General features: G+C 45.1%; 1 protein-coding gene across 1 annotated transcript in view; it reads left to right on the top strand.

The window, feature by feature from the left end:
• Positions 1-25,390, top strand: part of LOC112246198 (plexin-B1-like) — a 213,265-nt gene that overhangs the window by 112,686 nt on the left and 75,189 nt on the right. Inside the window, exons 3-7 of the mRNA XM_042324787.1 lie at positions 13,527-13,619; positions 13,794-14,952; positions 17,849-18,031; positions 22,661-22,789; positions 23,232-23,332. Of these exons, the coding sequence (XP_042180721.1) occupies positions 13,804-14,952; positions 17,849-18,031; positions 22,661-22,789; positions 23,232-23,332 (1,562 nt within the window). The 5' untranslated portion in view covers positions 13,527-13,619; positions 13,794-13,803. The remainder of the gene's footprint in view (positions 1-13,526; positions 13,620-13,793; positions 14,953-17,848; positions 18,032-22,660; positions 22,790-23,231; positions 23,333-25,390) is intronic.

Below are 25,390 nucleotides of genomic sequence, written 5' to 3'. Positions count from 1 at the left end.
TCTCGCTCTAGTCTCTGTCGCTCTCGTCTCTGTCGCTCTAATCTCTTTCTCTCTCGCTCTAGTCTCTCTCGCTCTAGTCTCTCTCGCTCTAGTCTCTTTCTCTCTCGCTCTAGTCGCTCTCGCTCTAGTCGCTCTCGCTCTAGTCGCTCTCGCTCTAGTCGCTCTCGCTCTAGTCGCTCTCGCTCTAGTCTCTGTCGCTCTAGTCTCTGTCGCTCTAGTCTCTGTCGCTCTAGTCTCTGTCGCTCTAGTCTCTGTCGCTCTAGTCTCTTTCTCTCTCGCTCTTGTCTCTCTCGCTCTAGTCTCTGTCGCTCTAGTCTCTGTCGCTCTAGTCTCTCTCGCTCTAGTCTCTTTCTCTCTCGCTCTAGTCGCTCTCGCTCTAGTCGCTCTCGCTCTAGTCGCTCTCGCTCTAGTCGCTCTCGCTCTAGTCTCTCTCGCTCTAGTCTCTCTCGCTCTAGTCTCGCTCTAGCTCTGTCGCTCTAGTCTCTCTCGCTCTCGCTCTTTTCGCTCTAGTCTCTCTCGCTCTAGTCTCTCTCTCTAGTCTCTGTCGCTCTAGTCTCTCTCTCGCTCTAGTCTCTCTCTCTAGCTCGCTCTAGTCTCTCTCTCGCTCTCTCTCGCTCTAGTCTCTCTCGCTCTAGCTCTCTCGCTCTAGTCTCTCTCTCTCTCGCTCTAGTCTCTCTTGCTCTAGTCTCTCTTGCTCTAGTCTCTCTCGCTCTCGCTCTAGTCTCTCTCGCTCTCGCTCTAGTCTCTCTCGCTCTAGTCTCTCTAGTCTCTCTCTCGCTCGCTCTAGTCTCTCTCTCGCTCGCTCTAGTCTCTCTCTCGCTCGCTCTAGTCTCTCTCTCGCTCGCTCTAGTCTCTTTCTCGCTCGCTCTAGTCTCTTTCTCGCTCGCTCTAGTCTCTTTCTCGCTCGCTCTAGTCTCTTGCTCGCTCGCTCTAGTCTCGCTCGCTCTAGTCTCGCTCGCTCTAGTCTCTCTCGCTCTAGTCTCTCTCGCTCTTGTCTCTAGCTCTTGTCTCTAGCTCTTGTCTCTAGCTCTTGTCTCTCGTCTCTCTTTCTAGTCTCTCGCTCTAGTCTCGGTCTCTCTCGTTCTAGTCTCGGTCTCTGTCTGGAATTTGTCACTGTCTGGAATTACATGATGACAAAGCTCCACCCCTGTTTTAATGATTGCTTTGGTTCCTTCCTCCCCTATCTAACCAAGACTGTTCCATTATCACTGTTTAGGGGCCTTTGAACTATCAAGGCCTTCATTTGTATTGGTCAGACCCTTAAGCAGTTAAATGCAGTCTAGGAGCACTGGGCCTTAGTGTCTAATGAAAGGGCTTGTGTCTGAAGTGGCACCCTATTCCCTTCGCCCTCGTCAAAAGGAGTATAATATACAGAGAATAGGGTTCATTTCAGAGATGCATCTCCGTGTCTAATGACAGGGTGGGAGTCACTGTTTGTCTGTATTTGACGTCTCTGTGCTACTGTCAATGTCCCAACCCTGCTATTGTATTGTGGTAGAATGACTGTCTCCTCTGGACAACAATGGAAATATAGACTCACTCACACACTCTGTACACACATACCAATGTACGCAAGCACACACGCTCGCACACGGAGTGACTCGTTCCCAAACAACACTTGCACATGCTGTACTTATACACCTGCTGTAAGTGCACACACAGACACACAGGATGACATTGACTTCTCCTGACGACCATAGAACTGTTAATGATTCACCTCCACCACCTCTTCACATGCATGTTGGCTTGATCAACATGGACTCATCACTCTGCTTATCAGGGTTCCACAACTGGTGGGCCCACGGCTGATTTCATTTCATGTTCTCAGAGCAAAATAAAATAAAAAGCTTTTACATTTTTTTTATTCTTCGACAAAAGACTAAAAACACCAGCAAATCAGCTCCAAGTGATTTTTCATTTTCGAAATCTGTTTCAAAGTATTCCCACGCAGCGAGATATGTGATCATAATGTCAAACCATGCTTTAATTTGTTTATGTTTGGGCTTCTTGTAGTCAATTTGCAGTCTCCAAATGATTTGTAATTATGTCCATCCTCTCAAGAAGAAATCAGCCTGCGGCAGGATCAACAGTTGAACTTCGGAAGTTTACATACACCTTAGCCAAATATATTTAAACTCAGTTTTTCACATTTCCAGACATTTAATCCTCGTAATAATTCCCTGTTTTGTCAGTTAGGATCACCACTTTATTTTAAGAATTTGAAATGTCAGAATAATAATAGTTGAGAATGATTTACTTCAGCTTTTATTTCTTTCATCACATTCCCAGTGGGTCAGAAGTTCACATACACTCAATTAGTATTTGGTAGCATTTCCTTTACATTATTTAAATTGGGTCAAATGTTGTGGGTGGCCTTCCATAAGCTTCCCACAATAAGTTCTGCTTCACAGTTGTGATGGTGTTCTTCGGCTGGCAAGTCTCCCCCTTTTTCCTCCAAACATAACGATGGTCATTATGGCCAAACAGTTCTATTTTTGTTTCATCAGACCAGAGGACATTTCTCCAAAAAATACCATCTTTATCCCCATGCGCAGTTGCAAACCGTAGTCTGGCTTTTTTTGGGCAGTTTTATAACAGTGGCTTCTTCCTTGCTGAGCGGCCTTTCAGGTTATGTCTATAGGACTCGTTTTACTGTGGATATAGATACTTTTGTACCTGTTTTCCTCCAGCATCTTCACAAGGTCCTTTCCTGCTGTTCTGGGATTGATTTGCACTTTTCACACCAACGTACGTTCATCTCTAGGAGACAGAACGCACTTCCTTCCTGAGCGGTATGACGGCTGCGTGGTCCCATGGTGTTTATACTTGAGAACGTTTGTTTGTACAGATAAATGTGGTACCTTCAGGTTTTTGGAAATTGCTCCCAAGGATGAACCAGACTTGTGGAGGTCTACAATATTTTTCTGAGGTCTTGGCTGGTTTCTTTTGATTTTCCCATGATGTCAAGAAGAGAGGCACTGAGTTTGAAGTTAGGCCTTGAAATACATCCACAGGTACACCTCCAATTAACTCAAATGATGTCAATTAGCCTATCAGAATCTTCTAAAGCCATGACATAATTTTCTGGAATTTTCCAAGCTGTTTAAAGGCACAGTCAACTTAGTGTATGTAAACTTCTGACGCACTGGAACTGTGATACAGTGAATTATAAGTGAAATATTTTGTCTGTAAACAGTTGTTGGGAAAATTACTTATGTCATGCACAAAGTAGATGGCCTAACCGACTTGCCAAAACTATAGTTTGTTAACAAGACATTTGTGGAGTGGTTGAAAAACAAGTTTTAATGACTCCACCCTAAGTGTATGTAAACTTCTGACTTCAACTGTAGTTGATCCCTGGTGTAAATGAAGTCAGAGAGACTGGATCTAGTTGATTTCTGGTGTAGATTAATCTTAGGGGCCATTCTGTGCTGTGGTGTTCTAGTGACATATAAAACCCATGCGCTATGCAATTTCTATGGAGACAGCTGGCTGGACACTTACAGCCCTGGAATGCACCCTCTCATACCCAAACAACGTCAAAACTTGGGGTGGAAGAGTTGGCCCAAGTGTGTATGTGTGCGAGAGATCTCAGTTAAATCACAGATGAGACCTCTGACAGGCTTGTTATGGTGTGGTAACAGACAGTAGATCCTTTTCAATGTGTTGTGATGACATCCACCTATTTGGGTGGAGATAAACTCCCATGAGTGTCAGGCCTACACTTCATCACTTCCTGGCGGCTGTTGGGATCAATATAAAATACCTTCTGTGATTGACAGTTTGTCCCACTCTGCTTACTATCTACCCCAGCATCTGATTTCACCACGCCAAACATAAATAATTTGTTTTCATTTCTATTTTGAGATCTCAAATTCATAAGTATCCAGATGAACATCTGGTTAGCTGGTTTCGGGAAGTGTCAAGGACCATTGAGGCTCTTTTTGTTTGGACATGAACTTCTGTGAACTCAACATAGAGAGAGCAGCAGTTTGAGCAAAGCTCTCGTGTCACGACCATATCTGTCCCCCGTAAACATGGGGGTGGGGGGGATACCCTCAACCGAGTCTCTGTGTCACCCGAATATTCGTCACACTTGTCCTCGGGCCATAAAGTTTAATAGCCATGGGAACATCCGTCTTCTCTCCTAGTGACAAGTGTCTCTCCCCAGAGCAGTGGGACATGTCCAATACTGTTAGAACAAACGTCTCCGTAAAAGGGGCTAATTATGAAAATCCGTCTCCTCAGAGTGAGTTTCATGTTAATTTTTTAAGTCTTGTACCGGGAGATAATAACTTTCTGGAAGAACACACAGGCAGTAATCTCTCTCAGAGTTAGGAGGAATGTGTTCTCTTCAGTTCGGCAGGCTATTGTTGGGGGTTTCTCTATAAATAACCTGTTGTCAGCAATGCAAGCAGTCAGACCAACAGGCAGTCAGGAGAACAGTTATTTGTGAGGCACCACTTATATTGGGACCCAACTCCGTCTGGAAAGGCCATGTCAGAAGCCTTGACACGACTTGTACTGAACTAAAGATATACATACAGGAACTCGGCCAATGTCTAGCCTTTCGTAGCTTGTATTGAGCGATATTGATAACCTGATACCTCTGTAGACAATAATGTTATGACTTACTCAGAGTGAAATATCTCTCATAGTGTCTTTATAAATGGGCTGATGGTGAGTAACATTTTTGATATTATAAATGAAACGGTGAAACACCACTCTGCTCTTTTCAAGAGATTTGGAACGAGTCAAGTCAGATGCACAAAAGAAAAAGCACACCATTGTAACATGACTCAGCTCAGTTTAGTCGTAGAAGGAAAGGTTGGAAGAACATTGATAATGAAAAGGCTACTTGAACTGCACACAGAGTAGTGTCGTTAACTTATACAGTACTTTTCTCACTAACACTGACATCATACAAGGCATTCACGTTAACACCTGGGCAATTACATTCAAAATAAACATCATGGCCTGTCAAAGATTAAACTCATGAGTAATCATGGTAAGATGTCCCCATAGATACTCCTGCCCAGTGACTAGTTGTGTGCCGTCACCAGATATGAGTTGTTTTGATAACGTCATTGGTGAGATACTGCATACGGCAAGACACTGAACAACTGTATCATCTACTGTAGTCTCACACCCAAGAATCCCAAAGTATGTTGAGTTGGAAGGGATACGTTTCTGGTGAAGTATCTCAGGTGACCATCTTGGACCCCCCAGATAACCTCCTTGGACCATCTGGGGAAGTGTCCCAGAACTTTATTTGACTTCCAGATGAGGTTTAAGGAACATTTGTCTCCCAGAGTTAGGAGTTTGGGTTGGCATGCCAGTCAGTCACGTCCCTTTAGTCACACCCCTGATATGTTTGTCCCTTCTAAATGGAAGCTGCTGTACATGTCTCCTTCTGACATGTCTTATATCCCAATCAAAACACAGGGTCGTAATCAGACATGAGCTTACCCGAGGCTCTGACTTACGATGTTGTAATTTCCCTGCTCACGTCACTTGATGCTTTACTTATTTAACACATTCCCAAAGAGAATGCTAACTAAATGCTAACAAACACATTGCAAACATTTGTCTGGCATACGGTGCATTCGGAAAGTATTCAAACCGCTTCACTTTTTACACATTTTGTTACGTTAGTCTAAAATGGATTCAATAATTTTTTTCCTCATCAGACTACACACGATATCCCATAATGACAAAGCAAAAAACAGGTTTTAAGACAAACAAAAAAAAACTTAGTATTCAGACCATTTGCTATGAGACTCAAAATTGAACTCGGGTGCATCCTGTTTTCGTTGATCATCTTTGATGTTTCTACAACTTGATTGGAGTTCACCTGTTGTAAATTCAATTGATTGGACATGATTTGGAAAGACACACCTGTCCACAGTTGACCGTGCATGTCAGAGCAAAAACCAAGCCATGAGGTCGAAGGAATTGTCCATAGAGCTCTTAGACAGGATTGTGTCAAGGCACAGATCTGGGGAACTGTACCAAAACATTTCTGCATTTCTCCATCATTCTTAAATGGAAGAAGTTTGGAACCACCAAGACTCTTCCTATAGCTGGCTGCTCTGCCAAACTGAGCAATCGGGGGAGGAGGGCATTGGTCAGGGAGGGGACCAAGAACCCAATGGTCACTCTGACAGAGCTCCAAAGTTCCTCTGGAGATGGGAGAACCGTCCAGAAGGGCAACAATGCTCTATGGCGAAGTATGGTGGTGGCAGCATCATGCTGTTGGAATGTTTTTTAGCTGCAGGGACTGTGAGACTAGTGGGAAAGATGAATGGAGCAAAGTACAGAGAGATCCTTGATGAAAATCTGCTCCAGAGCGCTCAGGACCTCATACTGGGGAGAATGTTCAACTTCCAACAGGACAACAACCCTAAGCACACAGCCAAGATAACGAAGGAGTGGCTTCGGGACAAGTCTCTGAATGTTCTTGAGTGGGCCAGCCAGAGCCTGGATTTGAACCTGATTGAACATCTCTGTAGAGACCTGAAAATAGCTGTGCAGGGACCCTCCCCATCCAAACTGACAGAGCTTGAGAGGATCTGCAGAGAATAAGCTTGTAGTGTCATACTGAAGAAGACTCAATTCTGTAATCGATAGCTAACTAGCTACTAAATCAGCAAACCAAATGCATAACTGCAGAGCATTTAGCACATTTTTAGATGGTGAATTCCATACTGTAATTAGGTCACCTGGTGTATGCTGCACACCAGTGAGTGACTCAAGGCTCCAGTATCTCCTCATTGTGTGCTTGTAAACAAAACATGTGACTGGGGACTACCGGTAAGCTTCATAATTACAAATTATGTGACCGGTGAAGTGAAAAATGCAATCTTCTTTATCTCCTAACATATTGCACAAGTTAACTGCAGGTATTTACTTAAAAAGTAGGGAAAAATATAAAAATGTCTTAAATGGTATAAATTGACAGTATGGAAAAACCATCCTGTGGCTTTTGCCAAATACCTCGATATATGGTATACCGCCCAAGCCTAGTGTGTGTGCTGTAACAGTTGCACTGCAAACGGGTGGAAGAGGGACATCGACCTCCGTGTTTGTGTAATTGAACACAGTTTCTTAAGGCCACTAAAGCATCCTTTGTAAACATTGTTTGTTGATGTTGAGGAGTGACTGACTGCAGATGGCTGACTGCACTCTCCAGATCTGATAAGTCCTACTTTTCTGCCCAGACCAGGGAATGCTCTGTGTGTGTGTGGGAGGGGAGGGGGTGGGGGCGTGCATGAGTGTGTGTTTATTTGTTTGAAGTGCAGAGGAGGACTGTTTAGTTCAAGTGTGTGTGTGTTTGAGAGAAATTAAAAAAGTGGGATGGGGTGGGAGTCCTTTTCCCACAGACCACTGTTTGGGTGTTTTATGTAAGCAGTAATTGGTCACTAATTAGAAACCTGCTCTATTCTTCCATCTCTCCCCCCGGTCTGTGAATGAGTGGCTGTCAAATGGGGCATTATGGGTAGGCCCCTTAATTAATGGCTACCCTACCCCCTCTCTTGCTCTCTTTTTAGCTCCCTCCGTTTGTGGCTTATCATTAGTCACATTCCATCAGTTCTCAGGGAGCACTGAAGCTTGCGAGCACTGGTTTGTGGTAATGTCTCTAGGTCTCTCTCTCTCTGTCTCTCTCTCTCTGTCTCTCTCTCTCGCGGTGTGTCTCTCTCTTTAGCGGTGTGTCTCTCTCTTTAGCGGTGTGTCTCTCTTTAGCGGTCTCTCTTTAGCGGTGTGTCTCTCTCTCTCGCGGTGTGTCTCTCTCTCTCGCGGTGTGTCTCTCTCTCTCACGGTGTGTGTCTCTCTCTCTCCCCTATCAGTTGGGGAAATGATTTGGGTTTGAATGAGATGATGGTTGTGTGTGGGAGTCAAACAGATGAAGGCTTCCCAGGAATGCTCCATAGTCGCCTGGTCACTTAGCTTGGCCCAGACCAGTGGACTTCCTCCTGTTCTGGTTAATGGACCCTGTCTGGACCTATTAGGGTTTGTCTCCTGGCCCTTATTTCTCGATTGGCACAATGCCTGAAACCCAGGCTTTATCCATGGCGACCTTTCCGTATCCAAGGGCCATACAACCAATGAGAGAATGTCAAATTGAAAACCCATAGAGGCTATTTAAGCTACATCTCACAAACACAAATAAGAATGTACAGTGGCAAGAAACAGTATGTGAACCCTTTGGAAATACCTGGATTCCTGCAGAAATTGGTCATACATTTTGATCTGATCTTCATCTTGGTCACGACAATAGACAATAGACCGTCTGCTTAAACTAATAACACACAAACAATTGTACATTTTCATTAGTCATAGTCTATTCAATAAAGACTAAGTAAACATTCACAGTGTAGGGTGGGTAAAGTATGTGAACCCTTGGATTGAATAACTGGTTGACCCTCCTTTGGCAGCAATAACCTCAACCAAATGTTTTCTGTAGTTGTGGATCAGACCTGCACAACAGTCAGGTGGAATTTTGGACCATTCCTCTTTACAAAACTATTTCAGTTCAGCAATATTCTTGGGATGTCTGGTGTGAACTGTTCTCTTGAGGTCATGCCACAGCATCTCAATCGGGTTGAGGTCAGGACTCTGACTGGACGACTCCAGAAGGTGTATTTTCTTCTGTTCAAGGCATTCAGTTGATTTAGTTCTGTGTTTTGGGTCGTGTTCCAGTTGCGTCACCTAACTTCTGTTGAGCTTCATTTGGCGGACAGATAGCCTAACATTCTCCTGCAAAAAACTTGGGAATTCATTTTTCCGTCGACGTTAGCACGCTGTCCAGGTCCTGAGGCAGCAAAGCAGCCCAAACCATGACGCGCCCTCCACCAGACTTTACAGTTGGGATGAGGTTTTGATGTTGGTGTCCTGTGCCTTTTTTTTCTCCACACAGAATGTTGTGTGTTCCTTCCAAACAACTCAACTGTAGTTTCATCTGTCCATAAAATATTTTGCCAGTAGCGCTGTGGAACATCCAGGTGCACTTTTGCAAACTTCAGACTTGCAGCAGTGGCTTCTTCCATATCGTGGACTCGTCAACCGAGATGTTAGCTTGTTCCAGAGATTTCTGTAAGTCTTTAGCTGACACTCTAGGATTCTTCTTAACCTCAATGAGCATTCTGCGCTGTGCTCTTGCAGTCATCTTTGCAGGATGGCCACTCCTAGGGAGAGTAGCAAGACCATTTTTATTAACGTGGACTGCTGAACATCAAGGCATTTAGAGATCCTTTGGTCACCCTTTCCAGCTTTATTCAAGTCAACAACTCTTAATCTTAGGTGTTCTGAGATGTTGTCTATGTTATCTATCTAGGTTGTGAAGTCTGTGTGAATCTCTTGCTTTCTCTACTGGGTTTCCAGATTGGTTGCCATGCCTCCGGGGATGGTGTGGTTTCTCAGTCCCGGTAATTCAGGTAATTCCAAAGGGTTCACATACTTTTTTTTGCCACTGTACATAGGCTCTCAACAAACAGGCTTGGTCTGCAGCTTTACTTTGGTGATGGGCTTAGATACTGTATACTCTGTTCAGTCTGCACAGCTTGACCATAGGAATCTAGTGCATTCGCTTCTGTGTCCACTCCATTCAGCAGAGAGATGGAGGGGAAAGGAATACTCCATTACACTAAGGTGAATGAAACATTACAGATTAACCAAGTACAAGCCCACAATTCCTCACCTCTCTCCTTTCACACAGTGATACCTAACCCACTTTCACCTCTCTCCTTTCCCACAGTGACACCTAACCCGCTTTCACCTCTCTCCTTTCCCACAGTGACACCTAACCCGCTTTCACCTCTCTCCTTTCCCACAGTGACACCTAACCCGCTTTCACCTCTCTCCTTTCACACAGTGATACCTAACCCGCTTTCACCTCTCTCCTTTCACACAGTGATACCTAACCCGCTTTCACCTCTCTCCTTTCCCACAGTGACACCTAACCCGCTTTCACCTCTCTCCTTTCACACAGTGATACCTAACCCTTTCACCTCTCTCCTTTCACACAGTGACACTCCTTTCACCCACAGTGACACCTAACCCGCTTTCACCCTCTCCTTTCCCACAGTGACACCTAACCCGCTTTCACCTCTCTCCTTTCACACAGTGATACCTAACCCGCTTTCACCTCTCTCCTTTCACACAGTGATACCTAACCCGCTTTCACCTCTCTCCTTTCACACAGTGATACCTAACCCGCTTTCACCTCTCTCCTTTCCCACAGTGATACCTAACCCGCTTTCACCTCTCTCCTTTCACACAGTGATACCTAACCCGCTTTCACCTCTCTCCTTTCACACAGTGATACCTAACCCGCTTTCACCTCTCTCCTTTCCCACAGTGACACCTAACCCGCTTTCACAGTGATACTCTTTCACCTCTCTTTCACACAGTGATACCTAACCCGCTTTCACCTCTCTCCTTTCACACAGTGACACCTAACCCGCTTTCACCTCTCTCCTTTCCCACAGTGACACCTAACCCGCTCACCTCTCTTTTCCACACAGTGATACCTAACCCGCTTTCACCTCTCTCCTTTCACACAGTGATACCTAACCCGCTTTCACCTCTCTCCTTTCACACAGTGATACCCCGCTACCTCTCTCCTTTCCCACAGTGATACCTAACCCGCTTTCACCTCTCTCCTTTCACACAGTGACACCTAACCCGCTTTCACCTCTCTCCTTTCACACAGTGATACCTAACCCGCTTTCACCTCTCTCCTTTCCCACAGTGACACCTAACCCGCTTTCACCTCTCTCCTTTCCCACAGTGACACCTAACCCGCTTTCACCTCTCTCCTTTCCCAGTGATACAGTGACACCTAACCCTAACCCGCTTTCACCTTCTCCTTTCACACAGTGACACCTAACCCGCTTTCACTCTCTCCTTTCCTGACACCTTCACCTCTCTCCTTTCCCACAGTGACACCTAACCCGCTTTCACCTCTCTCCTTTCACACAGTGATACCTAACCCGCTTTCACCTCTCTCCTTTCACACAGTGATACCTAACCCGTGACACCTAACCCGCTTTCACCTCTCTCCTTTCCTGATACCTAACCCGCACACACAGTGATACCTAACCCGCTTTCACCTCTCTCCTTTCACACAGTGATACCTAACCCGTGATACTAACCCGCTTCACCTCTCTCCTTTCACACAGTGATACCTAACCCGCTTTCACCTCTCTCCTTTCACACAGTGATACCTAACCCGTTTCACCTCTCTCCTTTCACACACAGTGATACCTAACCCGCTTTCACCTCTCTCCTTTCACACACAGTGATACCTAACCCGCTTTCACCTCTCTCCTTTCCCACAGTGACACCTAACCCGCTTTCACCTCTCTCCTTTCACACAGTGATACCTAACCCGCTTTCACCTCTCTCCTTTCACACAGTGACACCTAACCCGCTTTCACCTCTCTCCTTTCCCACAGTGACACCTAACCCGCTTTCACCTCTCTCCTTTCCCACAGTGACACCTAACCCGCTTTCACCTCTCTCCTTTCACACAGTGACACCTAACCCGCTTTCACCTCTCTCCTTTCACACAGTGACACCTAACCCGCTTTCACCTCTCTCCTTTCCCACAGTGACACCTAACCCGCTTTCACCTCTCTCCTTTCCCACAGTGACACCTAACCCGCTTTCACCTCTCTCCTTTCACACAGTGACACCTAACCCGCTTTCACCTCTCTCCTTTCCCACAGTGACACCTAACCCGCTTTCACCTCTCCTTTCCCACAGTGACACCTAACCAGCTTTCACCTCTCTCCTTTCCCACAGTGACACCTAACCCGCTTTCACCTTTCACACAGTGACTCCTTTCACACAGTGACACCTAACCCGCTTTCACCTCTCTCCTTTCCCACAGTGACACCTAACCCGCTTTCACCTCTCTCCTTTCCCACAGTGACACCTAACCCGCTTTCACCTCTCTCCTTTCACACAGTGATACCTAACCCGCTTTCACCTCTCTCCTTTCCCACAGTGACACCTAACCCGCTTTCACCTCTCTCCTTTCACACAGTGATACCTAACCCGCTTTCACCTCTCTCCTTTCACACAGTGATACCGGCTAAAGCGGGGGAAAAAACGATATCCCCTAGAGCGGAAATCCGATTTCGATAACTACGATAATTTAATCACCACTCCATTCATCTGTTCCCCTATATCATTTCCAAGTCAAACAGGAGTCACGCTCACAAACAAATCTGGACTCAAATACCATATGAAATCTTTCAAATACTTTTAGCGTTTGCTTAAGCCTGCCTGGTGTGCCAGGTGGGCAGGGTTTGTTCTTTTACAGCGATTCTATTGTGGTTCTTGTTGTTCTTTCGCCAGGTTAAAGGGGAGAGTCTGTATTTTGGCTCGTGTTTGTCAGTGTCTCTTTTCTTCCTTCTGAATCCCGACTTAATGTTTGGATTGCATGTTTTGAATGTTCTGGTAATTTTCACTAACTAAGGCATCAATCAAGAGAGACTTTGCCTCTGGCGCTGTCAGTTAATGGAGAGGGAGAAGTGGAGAGAGGATTTGTCCCAAATGTCACCCTATTCCCTATATAGTGCACTACTTTTGACCTGTGCCCTATGGTCAAAAGTAGTGCACTAAATAGGGAATAGGGTGACATTTAAGACAGACTCAGTTTGTTGGTGCCAGGAATGACTGTGATAAAAGTATCCAGGGGTGTTAGTGACTGCTCAAATGAAGTGCTTTTGCCTCGTAGCAATGGGGAGGGCTGAAAGTTGGCGTGCTGAAAGTTGGCGTGCTGAAAGTTGGCGTGCTGAAAGTTGGCGTGCTGAAAGTTCTCTGTGTGACTCTGTGTGACCTGGCTTGTGTTAAGAAGGGCTTCCTAGACCAGTGAAAACGATGTTGTTGGGCAAAGGCAGGTCTGACTTGCATTTCAATGGGAATGCTTTCCAATGAGCTCCATTTAGTCAGACTATCAAGACAACACAGTGCACAACTATAGTATTGTTATAGAGGTGGTTTGGTGATGAGTAACCTTACCTGAGACATGAGATTTACCCAAGACGTCTAGGCTTTAGGATCATTCATTCGGGTAAAGCACTGGAGACGAACCCTGGTTGGTCACGTGTGTAACTTCGGGAGCAGGATTAAATGACTAATTATTTCTGCATTACGTTTGTGTTTGCATTATGAAGGGATTTGTTCAGTAAGGAACATGCTAACTCTAGTGTTGGGGTAACGAGTATTGGTGTTAACACTTGTTGCTAACCCGAGGTGTTTGGGCAATGCAAAGTACACAATGCAGTGGGTGTTGTTTTTGTGATATTAGGGGGTAATTTGGACTTTTGCATGCCGAATTTGAGATGTTTTTTCTCCAATTTGTCATGAAAATGCACTGACGGGGGAAAATGTTTTTGGACATTTGGCTTGATTGTGCCATTTTATGTTGTTAAAGTGCGTTATTGGTTTCAAATTGCACTTGAACGGGTGTTCCTTGGTTTACAGAGATATTAACTGTTTGTCTCGTTGTTTTACAGATTGGTGTCATAGGAGAGGTGTTTTTAACCAAACCAAGCTGCTGGGAGGTCAAGGGGTGACATGCCTCTGTAACACATTGTTGGAAACAAATGGTGAGGGGAACATTTTCTGATTCATTAATCGAGGTATAAGCTGTAGTTTCAGTATATTTGATGTCTTGAAGTTAAATGATGTGAATATTCATGTTTCTCATAACTATATACAGTATGTTATCTATCTAGGTTATGAAGTGTGTGAATCCCTTGCTTTCTCTCCTGGGTTGCCAGATTGGTTGCCATGCCTCCGGGGATGGTGCGACGTGGTTTGTCAGTCCTGGTGGCAGTCCCAGCCCCAGTACTGTTGCTGCTGCTAGCTGCCGGCTGGCCCTCCTATGGCCTGGCCTGGGCCTCCTCCCCCTACCCCACCTTTACCCGCAACGACACCCTCTTTGAGCACATGACCCTGCACCCGGACCCTGCGGTGGGACGTGTCTACGTGGGGGCGCAGGACCGCCTCTTCCAGCTGGACCGCCACCTGACTGCCGAACTCCAGTTCGACACCGGACCCGTGACGGACAGCCGTGAGTGCCTTCCACCCGTCACCGAGGGCAACTGCCCACAGGCGCGGCCCACCAGCAACCACAATAAGCTCCTGCTGGTGGACCCCTACTCTATGGAACTGATCACATGTGGCAGCGTCAACCAGGGCATCTGCCAGAAGCGGAGTTTAGACTCTGTGGGTACGGTGCTGTTCTCAGCCGAGCGGCCTGTGGACACGCAATACGTGGCAGCCAACCACCCCAACGTGAGCACGGTGGGCCTGGTGGTGCGCTCCCGCCCTGACCGCCAGCCCGTGCTCTTTGTGGGCCGCGGCTACACCAGCAGCCACCCACCTATCTCCACGCGCAACCTAGTCCAGGAGCCTGTGTTTTCCTACGAAGAAACTGCAAAGCTATCGGTGGCGGGCCGCCTCTCAGAGTACGACCACCACTTTGTGGCCTCCTTTGCCCAGCGCCAGCATGTCTACTTCCTCTTCTACCGGCGTGACCTCAAGTCCCAGTCGCGCGAGTACCGCACCTACGTGTCGCGTGTCTGCCTGGATGACCAGGCCTACTACTCGTATGTGGAAGTTCCTCTGGCCTGTCGCTCGGCAGCCGGTAAGAGCTACAACCTGCTCCAAGCTGTCCGCCTTGGTCTACCACCCAGGGGGAGTGGGGGCGAAACTGGGAAAGCCGAGGTGCTCCTGGGGGTGTTCTCCACACATCAGACCTCGTCCACACGGCCCAGTGAGGACTCTGCTCTCTGCATGTTTAACCTGGACGATCTGGACCAGAGGATCAACTCCACCAGGGACCTGTGCTACACGCAGTTCGGCCGTGCTGAGGGAGGGGGGGAGGCGGCCTACATCGAGTACGAAGTCAAATCCAACTGCGCCAACCTGCCGTCGGTGAGTAGATTGACTTGCCAGGTCCTTATTTTATTCAGTCCTGGGTTCAAATAGTGTTTGTAATCTTTCCAAATCTTTTAGCGTTTGCTTTAACCTGTCTGAAATGCCAGATGGACAGGGTTTGCCGTTTTGCGACTATTCTATTAGTTCCAATCGAGCCTAGGTGAAGTATTGGAAATGATTTAGAATAGTATTTGAAAACTGTTTGTCTTATTTTAGCACTTTAGTTTGCAATCCTTTTATTGCTGCTATTTAGGCTACCTACTATGAGGAAGTCATGAGGAAACAATGGGCACCTCCCAGTGCTTGCTTCTAAAAATCGAACAATTTGTAACTATTTGGATGCCAAATGATCCTTGTTTTATCGTCTGCTACTGCTTTATGCGTTTGTCCTGTTCATCTGGACAGGACAAATTATTAGGAAATTACACGGCGTGCAATTAATACATAAAGGTACTTAAAACTAGTGGTAGAATTAGACTATTATGAAGTGATGATAATGTAACATGTATGCTGTCACCATGTTTTAAGTTACCAGGCAAATAGGGGACTGTAAAATAGTGGAACTGCATTTAATCTACATATACCAATAAAGATGATGTTGTTTCTTACCAAGTCAGAATGTCTTTAGGATTTACTGTAATTCTACTACTAGATTGATTGCTTCCAGGGTCATTCAGCTTCTGCGACGTGACCTCCATGTTAGAAATTATATGAAATTTAATTTGATATTTTAGTATGGACAAATGTAATCCTTCTTTTTGGGAAATTAAATTAGATTACTTTCTCATAATGACCCTGGTGTGTGTGTGTGTGTGTGTGTGTGTGTGTACGACTACCGCTCCGACTTCAGTGGGTGGGCACTGAGACACAGTGTATTTAATGATACACCCCATAAAGGACACAGAAGAGGTGTTAACCTCTGACCCCTGAATGCTGTTTACCTTCTGATGGGCTCGGGGAACATTAGTGTGGTGGGCCTGTGTCCCAAATGGCACCCCATTTATTGCAATGTTTTTGACCAGAGCCCTATGGGCCCTTCCAAAAGTAGTGCACTACAAACGGAATAGGGTGCCATTTGGGACAGAGTAGGATAATGTAATAGGATTGTAGGGGGGGAATCGATCGTGACATTGGCCTTAGTGAGACGGCCACATTTAACCAGGACTGACAAGGATGGATAAAGTCACCCACCGCTGAGACCGGAACGAGGGAGATTGCAACAGGGAAGCAGATGGGACAGGGAGGAAGAGAGAGGAAATGAGGAGAAACGTGTGTGTGTGAGAGACGGAGTGGGTGTGTGAGAGGGAGGCATAAACATCACCACCACAGGTAACTTCCACAAAGTTGTGAACGATCTGAGAGACGAGGCAAGAAGGGCCTTCTCTGCAATCAAAAGGAACATCAAATTCAACATACCAATTAGGATCTGGCTAAAAACACTTTAATATTAGAGCCCATTGCCCTTTATGGTTGTGAGGTCTGTGACTCGCTCACCAACCAAGAATTCACAAAATGGGACAAACACTAAATTGAGACTCTGCAAAAATATCCTCCGTGTACAACGTAGAACACCAAATAATGCATGCAGAGCAGAATTAGGCCGATACCGATAATGATCAAAATCCAGAAAAGAGCCGTTAAATTCTATAACCACTTAAAAGGAAGTGATTCCCAAACCTTCCATAACAAAGCCATCACCTACAGAGAGATGAACCTGGAGAAGAATCCCCTAAGCAAGCTGGTCCTGGGGCTCTGTACACAAACACACCCCACAGAGCCCCAGGACAGCAGCACAATTAGACCCAACCATATCATGAGAAAACAAAAAGATAATTACTTGACACATTGGAAAGAATTAACAAAAAAAACAGAGCAAACTAGAATGCTATTTGGCCCTAAACAGAGAGTACACAGTGGCAGAATACCTGACCACTGTGACTGACCCAAAATTAAGGAAAGCTTTGACTATGTACAGACTCAGTGAGCATAGCCTTGCTATTGAGAAAGGCCGCCGTAGGCAGACATGGCTCTCAAGAGAAGACAGGCTATGTGCTCACTGCCCACAAAATGAGGTGGAAACTGAGCTGCACTTCCTAACCTCCTGCCCAATGTATGACCATATTAGAGACACATATTTCCCTCAGATTACACAGATCCACAAAGAATTGAAAAACAAACCCGATTTTGATCAACTCCCATATCTGTTGGTTGAAATACCAGTGTGCCATCACAGCAGCAAGATTTGTGACCTGTTGCCACAAGAAAAGGGCAACCAGTGAAGAACAAACACCATTGTAAATACAACCCATATTTATGCTTTTGTACTTTAACAATTTGTACTTTAACCATTTTGTACTTTAACCATTTGTACATTTGTTACAACACTGCATATATACATAAAATGAACTGTGAGGAATGTTTACTGTTCATTTTGATTGTTTATTTCACTTTTGTATATGATCTACTTCACTTGCTTTGGCACTGTAAATGTTTCCCATGCCAATAAAGCCCCTTGAATTGAATTGGGAGGGAGCTGGATGGATAGATGGATGGAGTGGGTGTGTGAGAGGGAGGGAGGGGGTGTGTGAGAGGGAGGAAGATGGAGGGATGGGAGATGTGGTAATGCTAGGCTAGCTCTAGTTCTGTGAACATAAACTCTGTTACAAATGGTAACAATACACCAACACCACATAAAACCATCAACACAAGTACCTATCAACAGTGTTAGATCCCAATGTTTATTACTTGACCTCTAATGTTTTTTGTTGCAGGAACTCATAAGCTGGTAATATTTGTCATAATGAAGTTGATAAATTGCACCTAATTTCAAAAATTGTGTCCATACATCTATAAATTACATCAATTTTCTAATTATTTCCCTCTTGAATCATAGAACACCCTGGATGCCTACCCATGTGGTTCAGACCACACCCCCAGTCCAATGGCCAGCCGGGTGGCTGTGGAAGCCGAGCCCATATTGGACAGCCCATCCACCCGTCTCACCGCCGTGGCTGTCAGCGTGAGGGCGGGACATACAATCGCCTTCCTGGGGGATTCCAAGGGAAACCTGCGCAAGGTAGAGACAATTTGAGATGGTAAAACTATTGGAGCGATTTATATTGAGTGTACAAAAGATTAAGAACACCTGCTCTTTCCATGACAGACTGACCAGGTGAATCCAGGTGAAAACTATGATCCTTTATTGATGTCACTTGTTAAATTCACTTCCATCAGTGTAGATGAAGGGGAGGAGACGGGTTAAAGAAGGATTTTTATGCCTTGAGAAAATTGAGACATGGATTGTGGATGTGTGCCATTCAGAGGATGAATAGGCAAAGACAAAAAATGTAAGTGCCTTTGAACGGGGTAATGTAGTAGGTGCCAGGCGCACCGGTTTGTGTCAAGAACTGCAAATCTACTGTGTTTTTCACGGTCAACAGTTTCCTGTGTGTATTAAGAATGGTCCACCACCCAAAGGACATTCAGCCAACTTGACACAACTGTGGGAAGCATTGGAGTCAAAATGGGCCAGCATCCCTGTGGAACACTTTCGACACCTTGTGGAGTCCATGCCCAGACGAATTGAGGCTGCTCTGAGGGGAAAAGGGAGTGTAACTCAATATTAGGAAGGTGTCCTCAATATGTTGTACACCTTTAAAACAGAACCTGACTGGACATGTTCTACGCTGGTAGTTCTGTGTCTTCTATGTTATACAGTACATTTTGTATACGGTACATTTCAGTACATTCCATTGCATTAAGTGAGCCTTTAATAATCCCTGAATAACCTCAGCTCAGCCTCTACGTAGATCTAGACATATTCACAGAAAACTAGCCAGACAGACAAACAAGTACGTATGCAAGAGATCAGAACTTTTACCCTTCCATAGTATGCAGACTGAAGTCAACACTCCAGAAATAATAGCTAGAGCAAACTGGACCAACCGGACCACGTAACTAACTAATGCATCTGTCCTTAAGTGGCACTGAGTGTGTTTGATTTTCCCTGGATGTGCAGATAACACTGGTACTGTTATGGACAATGAGAAATCTGCTCTTTCTCTCCTTTGTTTGGCTGTTCTTATATATTTTTTTCACCGCTTGCTTTCTTTCCCGTCTTGATTTATTTTTTTTGTCCTCTTTCGTAAGACGTATTGTTTGTAAACCACAACAGAGAAAGGCAGCGTTGCTCCAACATGAACCAGTGCACTGATAGAAGATGGGCAGCATAGACTGACACCTTTATTAATCATATATATTCCTACATCCACCCTGTACCGGCCTCGGATATAGACGACACCCTGTACCGGGCTCGGATATAGACGACACCCTGTACCGGGCTCGGATATAGACGACACCCTGCACCGGGCTCGGATATAGACGACCCCGGATATAGACACCCCTGGGCTCGGATATAGACGACACCCTGCACCGGGCTCGGATATAGACGACGACACCCTGCACCGGGCTCGGATATAGACGACCGACACCCTGCACCGGGCTCGGATATAGACGACGACACCCTGCACCGGGCTCGGATATAGACGACACCCTGTACCGGGCTCGGATACGGGCTCGGATATAGACGACGACACACCCTGCACCGGGCTCGGATATAGACGACCCTGCACCGGGCTCGGATATAGACGACACCCTGCACCGGGCTCGGATATAGACGACGACACCCTGCACCGGGCTCGGATATAGACGCACCGGGCTCGACACCCCCTGCACCGGGCTCGGATATAGACGACGACACCCTGCACCGGGCTCGGATATAGACGACGACACCCTGCACCGGGCTCGGATATAGACGACGACACCCTGTGCTAATAAGAGAGGTGGCATAGAGGGGGATAACACACATTTGGGTTAACCTAACATGGTAGTGAGACACACATAGAGGGCTTGGGTTAACATAACATGGTAGTGATACACACAGGGGGCTTGGGTTAACATAACATGGTAGTGATACACACAGAGGGCTTGGGAAAATACAAAAACAACCCACTTCAAATATGGTCTTGAAATGCATTAGTGCCAAGGGTTGAGTTTATATCACCCAGACATGTGAATTTGAGTGGGTTATGTGGCAGGGGCTCATAGGGGACATCTCAGTAGTTTAAACTTGCTGCCTTGGTGAAAACCCATCAAGTCCGTTCAACTGTCACTGTCAGTGAAGGCAAGGAAGCCGCATCAGAGTATTTAGTCATAGCGAGTTCTTAGTAACAGCAAGTTCTCTCACTCCCAGACTCTCATTGGGAATAGTACCTAGCGCTAACAATTAGCACTTTGTTTCATTTTTGTCAATGGCTGTGCTGCGGTTGTGACCAGGGTGTGGTGGAGCAGAGCAGGGAGGGGAGCACAATGACACCCATTAACAATATTTTTACACACTGACCACATAACAACAACACTGGCCAATGTGGCCGTTGTTCATGATGTCTGGCTAACTAGGACTCCATGACTCAGTGTTTTGTGTTTGAGTCTCACACAGTGTGTGCATACAGGGCACAGTCGTCACTGACTGGCAAATAAATGCAAAAACAGCAGAGTTCTAAATAGAGTTCTAAATAGAGTTCTAAATAGAGTTCTAAATAGAGTTCTAAATAGAGTTGCGCACACACGCATACATACACGCACACATACATGCATACATACATACATGCACGCACGCATACATACATGCACGCACGCATACATACATGCACGCACGCATACATGCACGCACGCATACATACATGCACGCACGCATACATACATGCACGCACGCATACATACATGCACGCACGCATACATACATGCACGCACGCATACATACATGCACGCACGCATACATACACGCACGCACACATACATGCACGCATACATACATGCACGCACGCATACATGCACGCACGCATACATACATGCACGCACGCATACATACATGCACGCACGCATACATACATGCACGCACGCATACATACATGCACGCACGCATATACGCATAAACACACATACGTATGCATGCACATACGCATACACACTACCGAATTGTGTGAATGTCACGGTCACCAGATGAATGATGACTCTCACTCATTGTTGCTACTGTCCCTCTTACTGTAGTCCCAGACTGTATACAGTATGCCTCTGGGACGTAGCATATTACAGCACATTATCAGATCTGGGTTCAAATACTATTTCAATCGCTAAGTATTATTACGTAGTTTAAAAAATGTATTAGTTTAATATTGGGATGTATTTGGGAATACACTTACGAAGTATTGGAATGTATTTGAAAATATTCAAATGCATCGACAAGTGTATTTTTCATTTAAAAAAAGAAAGAAATACTCCCATGCATTTGAACCCTGGTCTGTTTGGTCCTAGGGGTATTTGAAATAATGTATTTGAAAATAGTTTCAAATAGTAAGCTATTAATAGGTAATTACTTAAATATGTTCTAATACTTTTAATAGAAGTAGTTTATTCGGCACCACGTTATTTGAAAATAAAAAGAATGGAAATAACAAATACCTAAATACAAATGTATTTGAACCAAGGTCTGCATATGACTGACACCTGCTAGGTGAATTAGCAGTGAGCTCTAACTATTACAGAGTTGGTATTGGGGAAATCAATTGATTGTATTGGCCATCCATGCAATTTCATATAAGGTAAATTAGACATAGAATGTGTGGGTGTGTGCGCTCAACCCAGAGTTTGTGTTCTGTACAGTGTGTGTGTGTGTGTGTGTGTGTGTGTGTGTTTGTGTTCAGACAATGCCACTGACAGATAATGGGATTTCAAGGGTGAGATATGTGCCAGTAATTTGCCATGATGAGATAATCCTATTCTAGTGGATGGCGGAGGGTCAGAGTGGGTCATTCTCATGAAACTGACATTTGACCCCAAATTTCTCTGGTAATTTTTCATGAAATGCCCTCTAGGAACACTGAGATTAGGATCTGTACTTATCTCTATCATTATTATGATGTTTTTTGATCAGATAAAATACATTTTACCACAATTTCCACCCAATTCTCATTACCGTAACAGTGCAAAAAGTAATACACAAATCAATTTAAAATATTTGTTTACCTTGCTCCCCTATTGAAAAGGCCGGAGTTAAACAGAACACTGAAACCTTAAATATTTATGTGAAATATTACAATTAAATCTGACTTTTTACAATTAGAGATTTTTTGAAGTTTTGGTAATGAGAAGGCCAAGTAGGTGAAGGGGGTGTTTGATCATAAGAACCTCATTCTGAAGGCATTTTAGCGAGTAAATTAACTTCTTCTACTCCTCTAGATCAGGGTTTCTCAAACTTCTATAATATTGTAGCGATCCTCGCTAATGATTAGGCCCCCGAGTGGCACAGCAGTCTAAGGCACTGCATCTCAGTGCTAGAGGCATCACTACAGACACCCTGGTTCGAATCCAGGCTCAATTTGGCCCAGTGTGGTCTGGGTTTGGCCAGTGTAGGCTGTCATTGTAAATAAGAATTTGTTCATAACTGACTTGCCTGGTTAATTAAAGGTTCAATAAATAGAACTAATGATCCCACTTGACAATTCCCTAAATTGGGCTAACCCTTTTGGAGCACTGTGTGCATGTTTTCCTTTCATATGAGTGAGCCTAGTTCTGTACTCCTTTATCGGTTTGCTTTAATTAAATGTACCTAATAGGTTTCTTAACCATTTGAATGTTTGTTTTGCAGGTGTTTCTGGGACCTAACGGTGAGGTGGAGGAGTACGCCATCGTCTCCATCCAGGCCAACGCGGCCATCAGCTCAGACCTGCTCCTGGATCAGTCTGAGGAGCACCTTTTCATCATGACGTCCACCATGGTACAGTACACTAGCCTGGTCCTAAATCTGTTTGTTGGTGCTGTCCTGCCAAGTCCTCTGCTCATTGGCAGTTTTACACACATGAATCCCACTTCTGACACCAACAGTACACTACCAACACGACAACTTTCCTTTCTTCCCTTCACACCGGCACAGTGGCCAACGACTGTGTCTCTGAAACAAGTCTCTTTTTTTCGTTTATAGTAATCTCGTCCACGGCTCTATTGAGGCGAGGTTCAGTTTATAGTAATGGCTTCATGCAAAGTCCTCATAGACTCTACAACATTTTCACCACATTGCTTTATTTCTATCCAATCCTTTTATCGATCAGGTAAGTGGCAACAGTTTTGGCCAATAGTTCTGTGTCCGAAATGGGTCTCATTGTTTACCATGCGTTACACATAATGACTGAATATTGCCTGTTGTTTTGTTGTGGCCATAGCTCCAGAAGAGGCCAGTGGCTGAGTGCCACGAACATCTGGACTGCCAAGCCTGTCTGTCTGCCCACGACCCCTACTGTGGATGGTGTGTCCTGGAGGGGAGGTAAACCACTAATTCTGAGTAATCCAATGGATTAGCTAACTAATTACTTTTATTGTCAAGTCATATGTAATCAGTAACCAATTACATTTAAGTAATCCGCCCAACCCTGGCCCTGGTTAAAGGGTCAACATATCAAACTAGAGCCAGAGGTTTCCCTGGTCAGGTCAAGTGGCCTAGGAAAACTCAGGGCCCTAGATATTACAGCTGGGCACAACGCAGTCAGAGAAGGTGTTTGTGGGACCTCTCATGCTGGCGTATGTGAGAAATGATGTCAAATACAGTAGATAGTCATACTTATTGCTCATGTTTTAAGGCTACTATACAATATGTAACTTTTTGGACGACCTGACAAAATTCACATAGAAAAGTGAGTTATAGATTGGTTATTCTCATTAAAAGCACGTATAGGAAGCAGTCGGTCGGTTCTATGTTCACTATTTCAATGCTTTCCGTTTTTTAAGTTTAGTTTTTGTGTCTAACTTTCGGTTTTGTACAGCAGCTTCAAACATCTGAAAATACAATATTGTTGGTTATGCAAAATATATTTCACAGTGGTTTAGATGGTAGAATGATTCTTGATTGTTTTGTCACATAAACTGAAATGAGGCAAACTATTAGAATTTTAGCAACCAGGAAATGGTAGAGCGATTTCTGCAAAGTGCATCTTTTAATTTTATTTAACCTTTATTTAAGTGGGCAATCGTTTGAGTAGTAGCTACAGTAGCCAAACCCAGGCTTTTCTCCATACACTCACAACTAAGCACATAAACAACATACTAGGAAGTAATTGGTTGGCCCAGCAACAACATACGAGGCAGTGATCGGCCCAGCAACAACATACGAGGAAGTGATCGGCCCAGCAACAACATACGAGGAAGTGATCGGCCCAGCAACAACATACGAGGAAGTGATCGGCCCAGCAACAACATACGAGGAAGTGATCGGCCCAGCAACAACATACGAGGAAGTGATCGGCCCAGCAACAACATACGCATCGGCCCAGCAACAACATACGAGGAAGTGATCGGCCCAGCAACAACATACGAGGAAGTGATCGGCCCAGCAACAACATACGAGGAAGTGATCGGCCCAGCAACAACATACGAGGAAGTGATCGGCCCAGCAACAACATACGAGGAAGTGATCGGCCCAGCAACAACATACGAGGAAGTCATCGGCCCAGCAACAACATACGAGGAAGTCATCGGCCCAGCAACAACAACATAGAATGCTGGCACAGCTCCTTGTTCTGACCAGATTTTGCCAAGTCATCTTAAAAGCTTCAGTTAGTTGTTTACTCAGCAGGATCACTACCATCTGTTCCTCTCTCCCTCATCCCCTCGTGTCTCCCTCGTGTCTCCCTTGTGTCTCCCTTGTGTCCCCCTCGTATCCCCCTCGTGTCTCCCTCTCCCTTCTTGTCCTGCACCTTGACCACCTGTCTCTCCCTCCCCTCTCTCTGTTATTTCTGTCTTCCTTTCACATTTTCTTATTTTCTTCTCCATTTCAAACCAATCAGGATGTCTCATTAAAAAAAAAAAAAAAAAAAAGTCAGTCAATGCATATTTCTCCCATCACCCCTTTGGCCCTGATTCCCATGTTGCTTTTCTCTTCCTCCTCCTCCTCCCATTCTTCCTCCTTTCTCATACTTCCTTCTCCCCCTCTACTCCTCCCATTCTATCTCCCTCGGACTCTCCATTTCCCCTCTCCCTCTCACTCCCCCTCCCTCTGTTTCCCCCTCTCTCCCCCTCCTGTGCTATAGTGTTATGATGTAAAGACAATTATTTATCCATTACATTATATAATAATATACACTGAGTGTACAAAACATTAAGAACACCTGCTCATACCATGACATCAAATCAAATCAAATTTATTTATATAGCCCTTCGTACATCAGCTGATATCTCAAAGTGCTGTACAGAAACCCAGCCTAAAACCCCATCGGCAAGCAATGTAGGTGTAGAAGCACGGTGGCTAGGAAAAACTACCTAGAAAGGCCAAAACCTAGGAAGAAACCTAGAGAGGAACCAGGCTATGTGGGGTGGCCAGTCCTCTTCT

This window comes from Oncorhynchus tshawytscha, linkage group LG07 (assembly GCF_018296145.1).
Source record: "Oncorhynchus tshawytscha isolate Ot180627B linkage group LG07, Otsh_v2.0, whole genome shotgun sequence".
Classification (NCBI taxonomy): Eukaryota; Metazoa; Chordata; class Actinopteri; order Salmoniformes; family Salmonidae; genus Oncorhynchus; species Oncorhynchus tshawytscha.
Note: the sequence above shows the minus strand (reverse complement) of the source record. Positions and strands in the feature narration are given on the sequence as shown.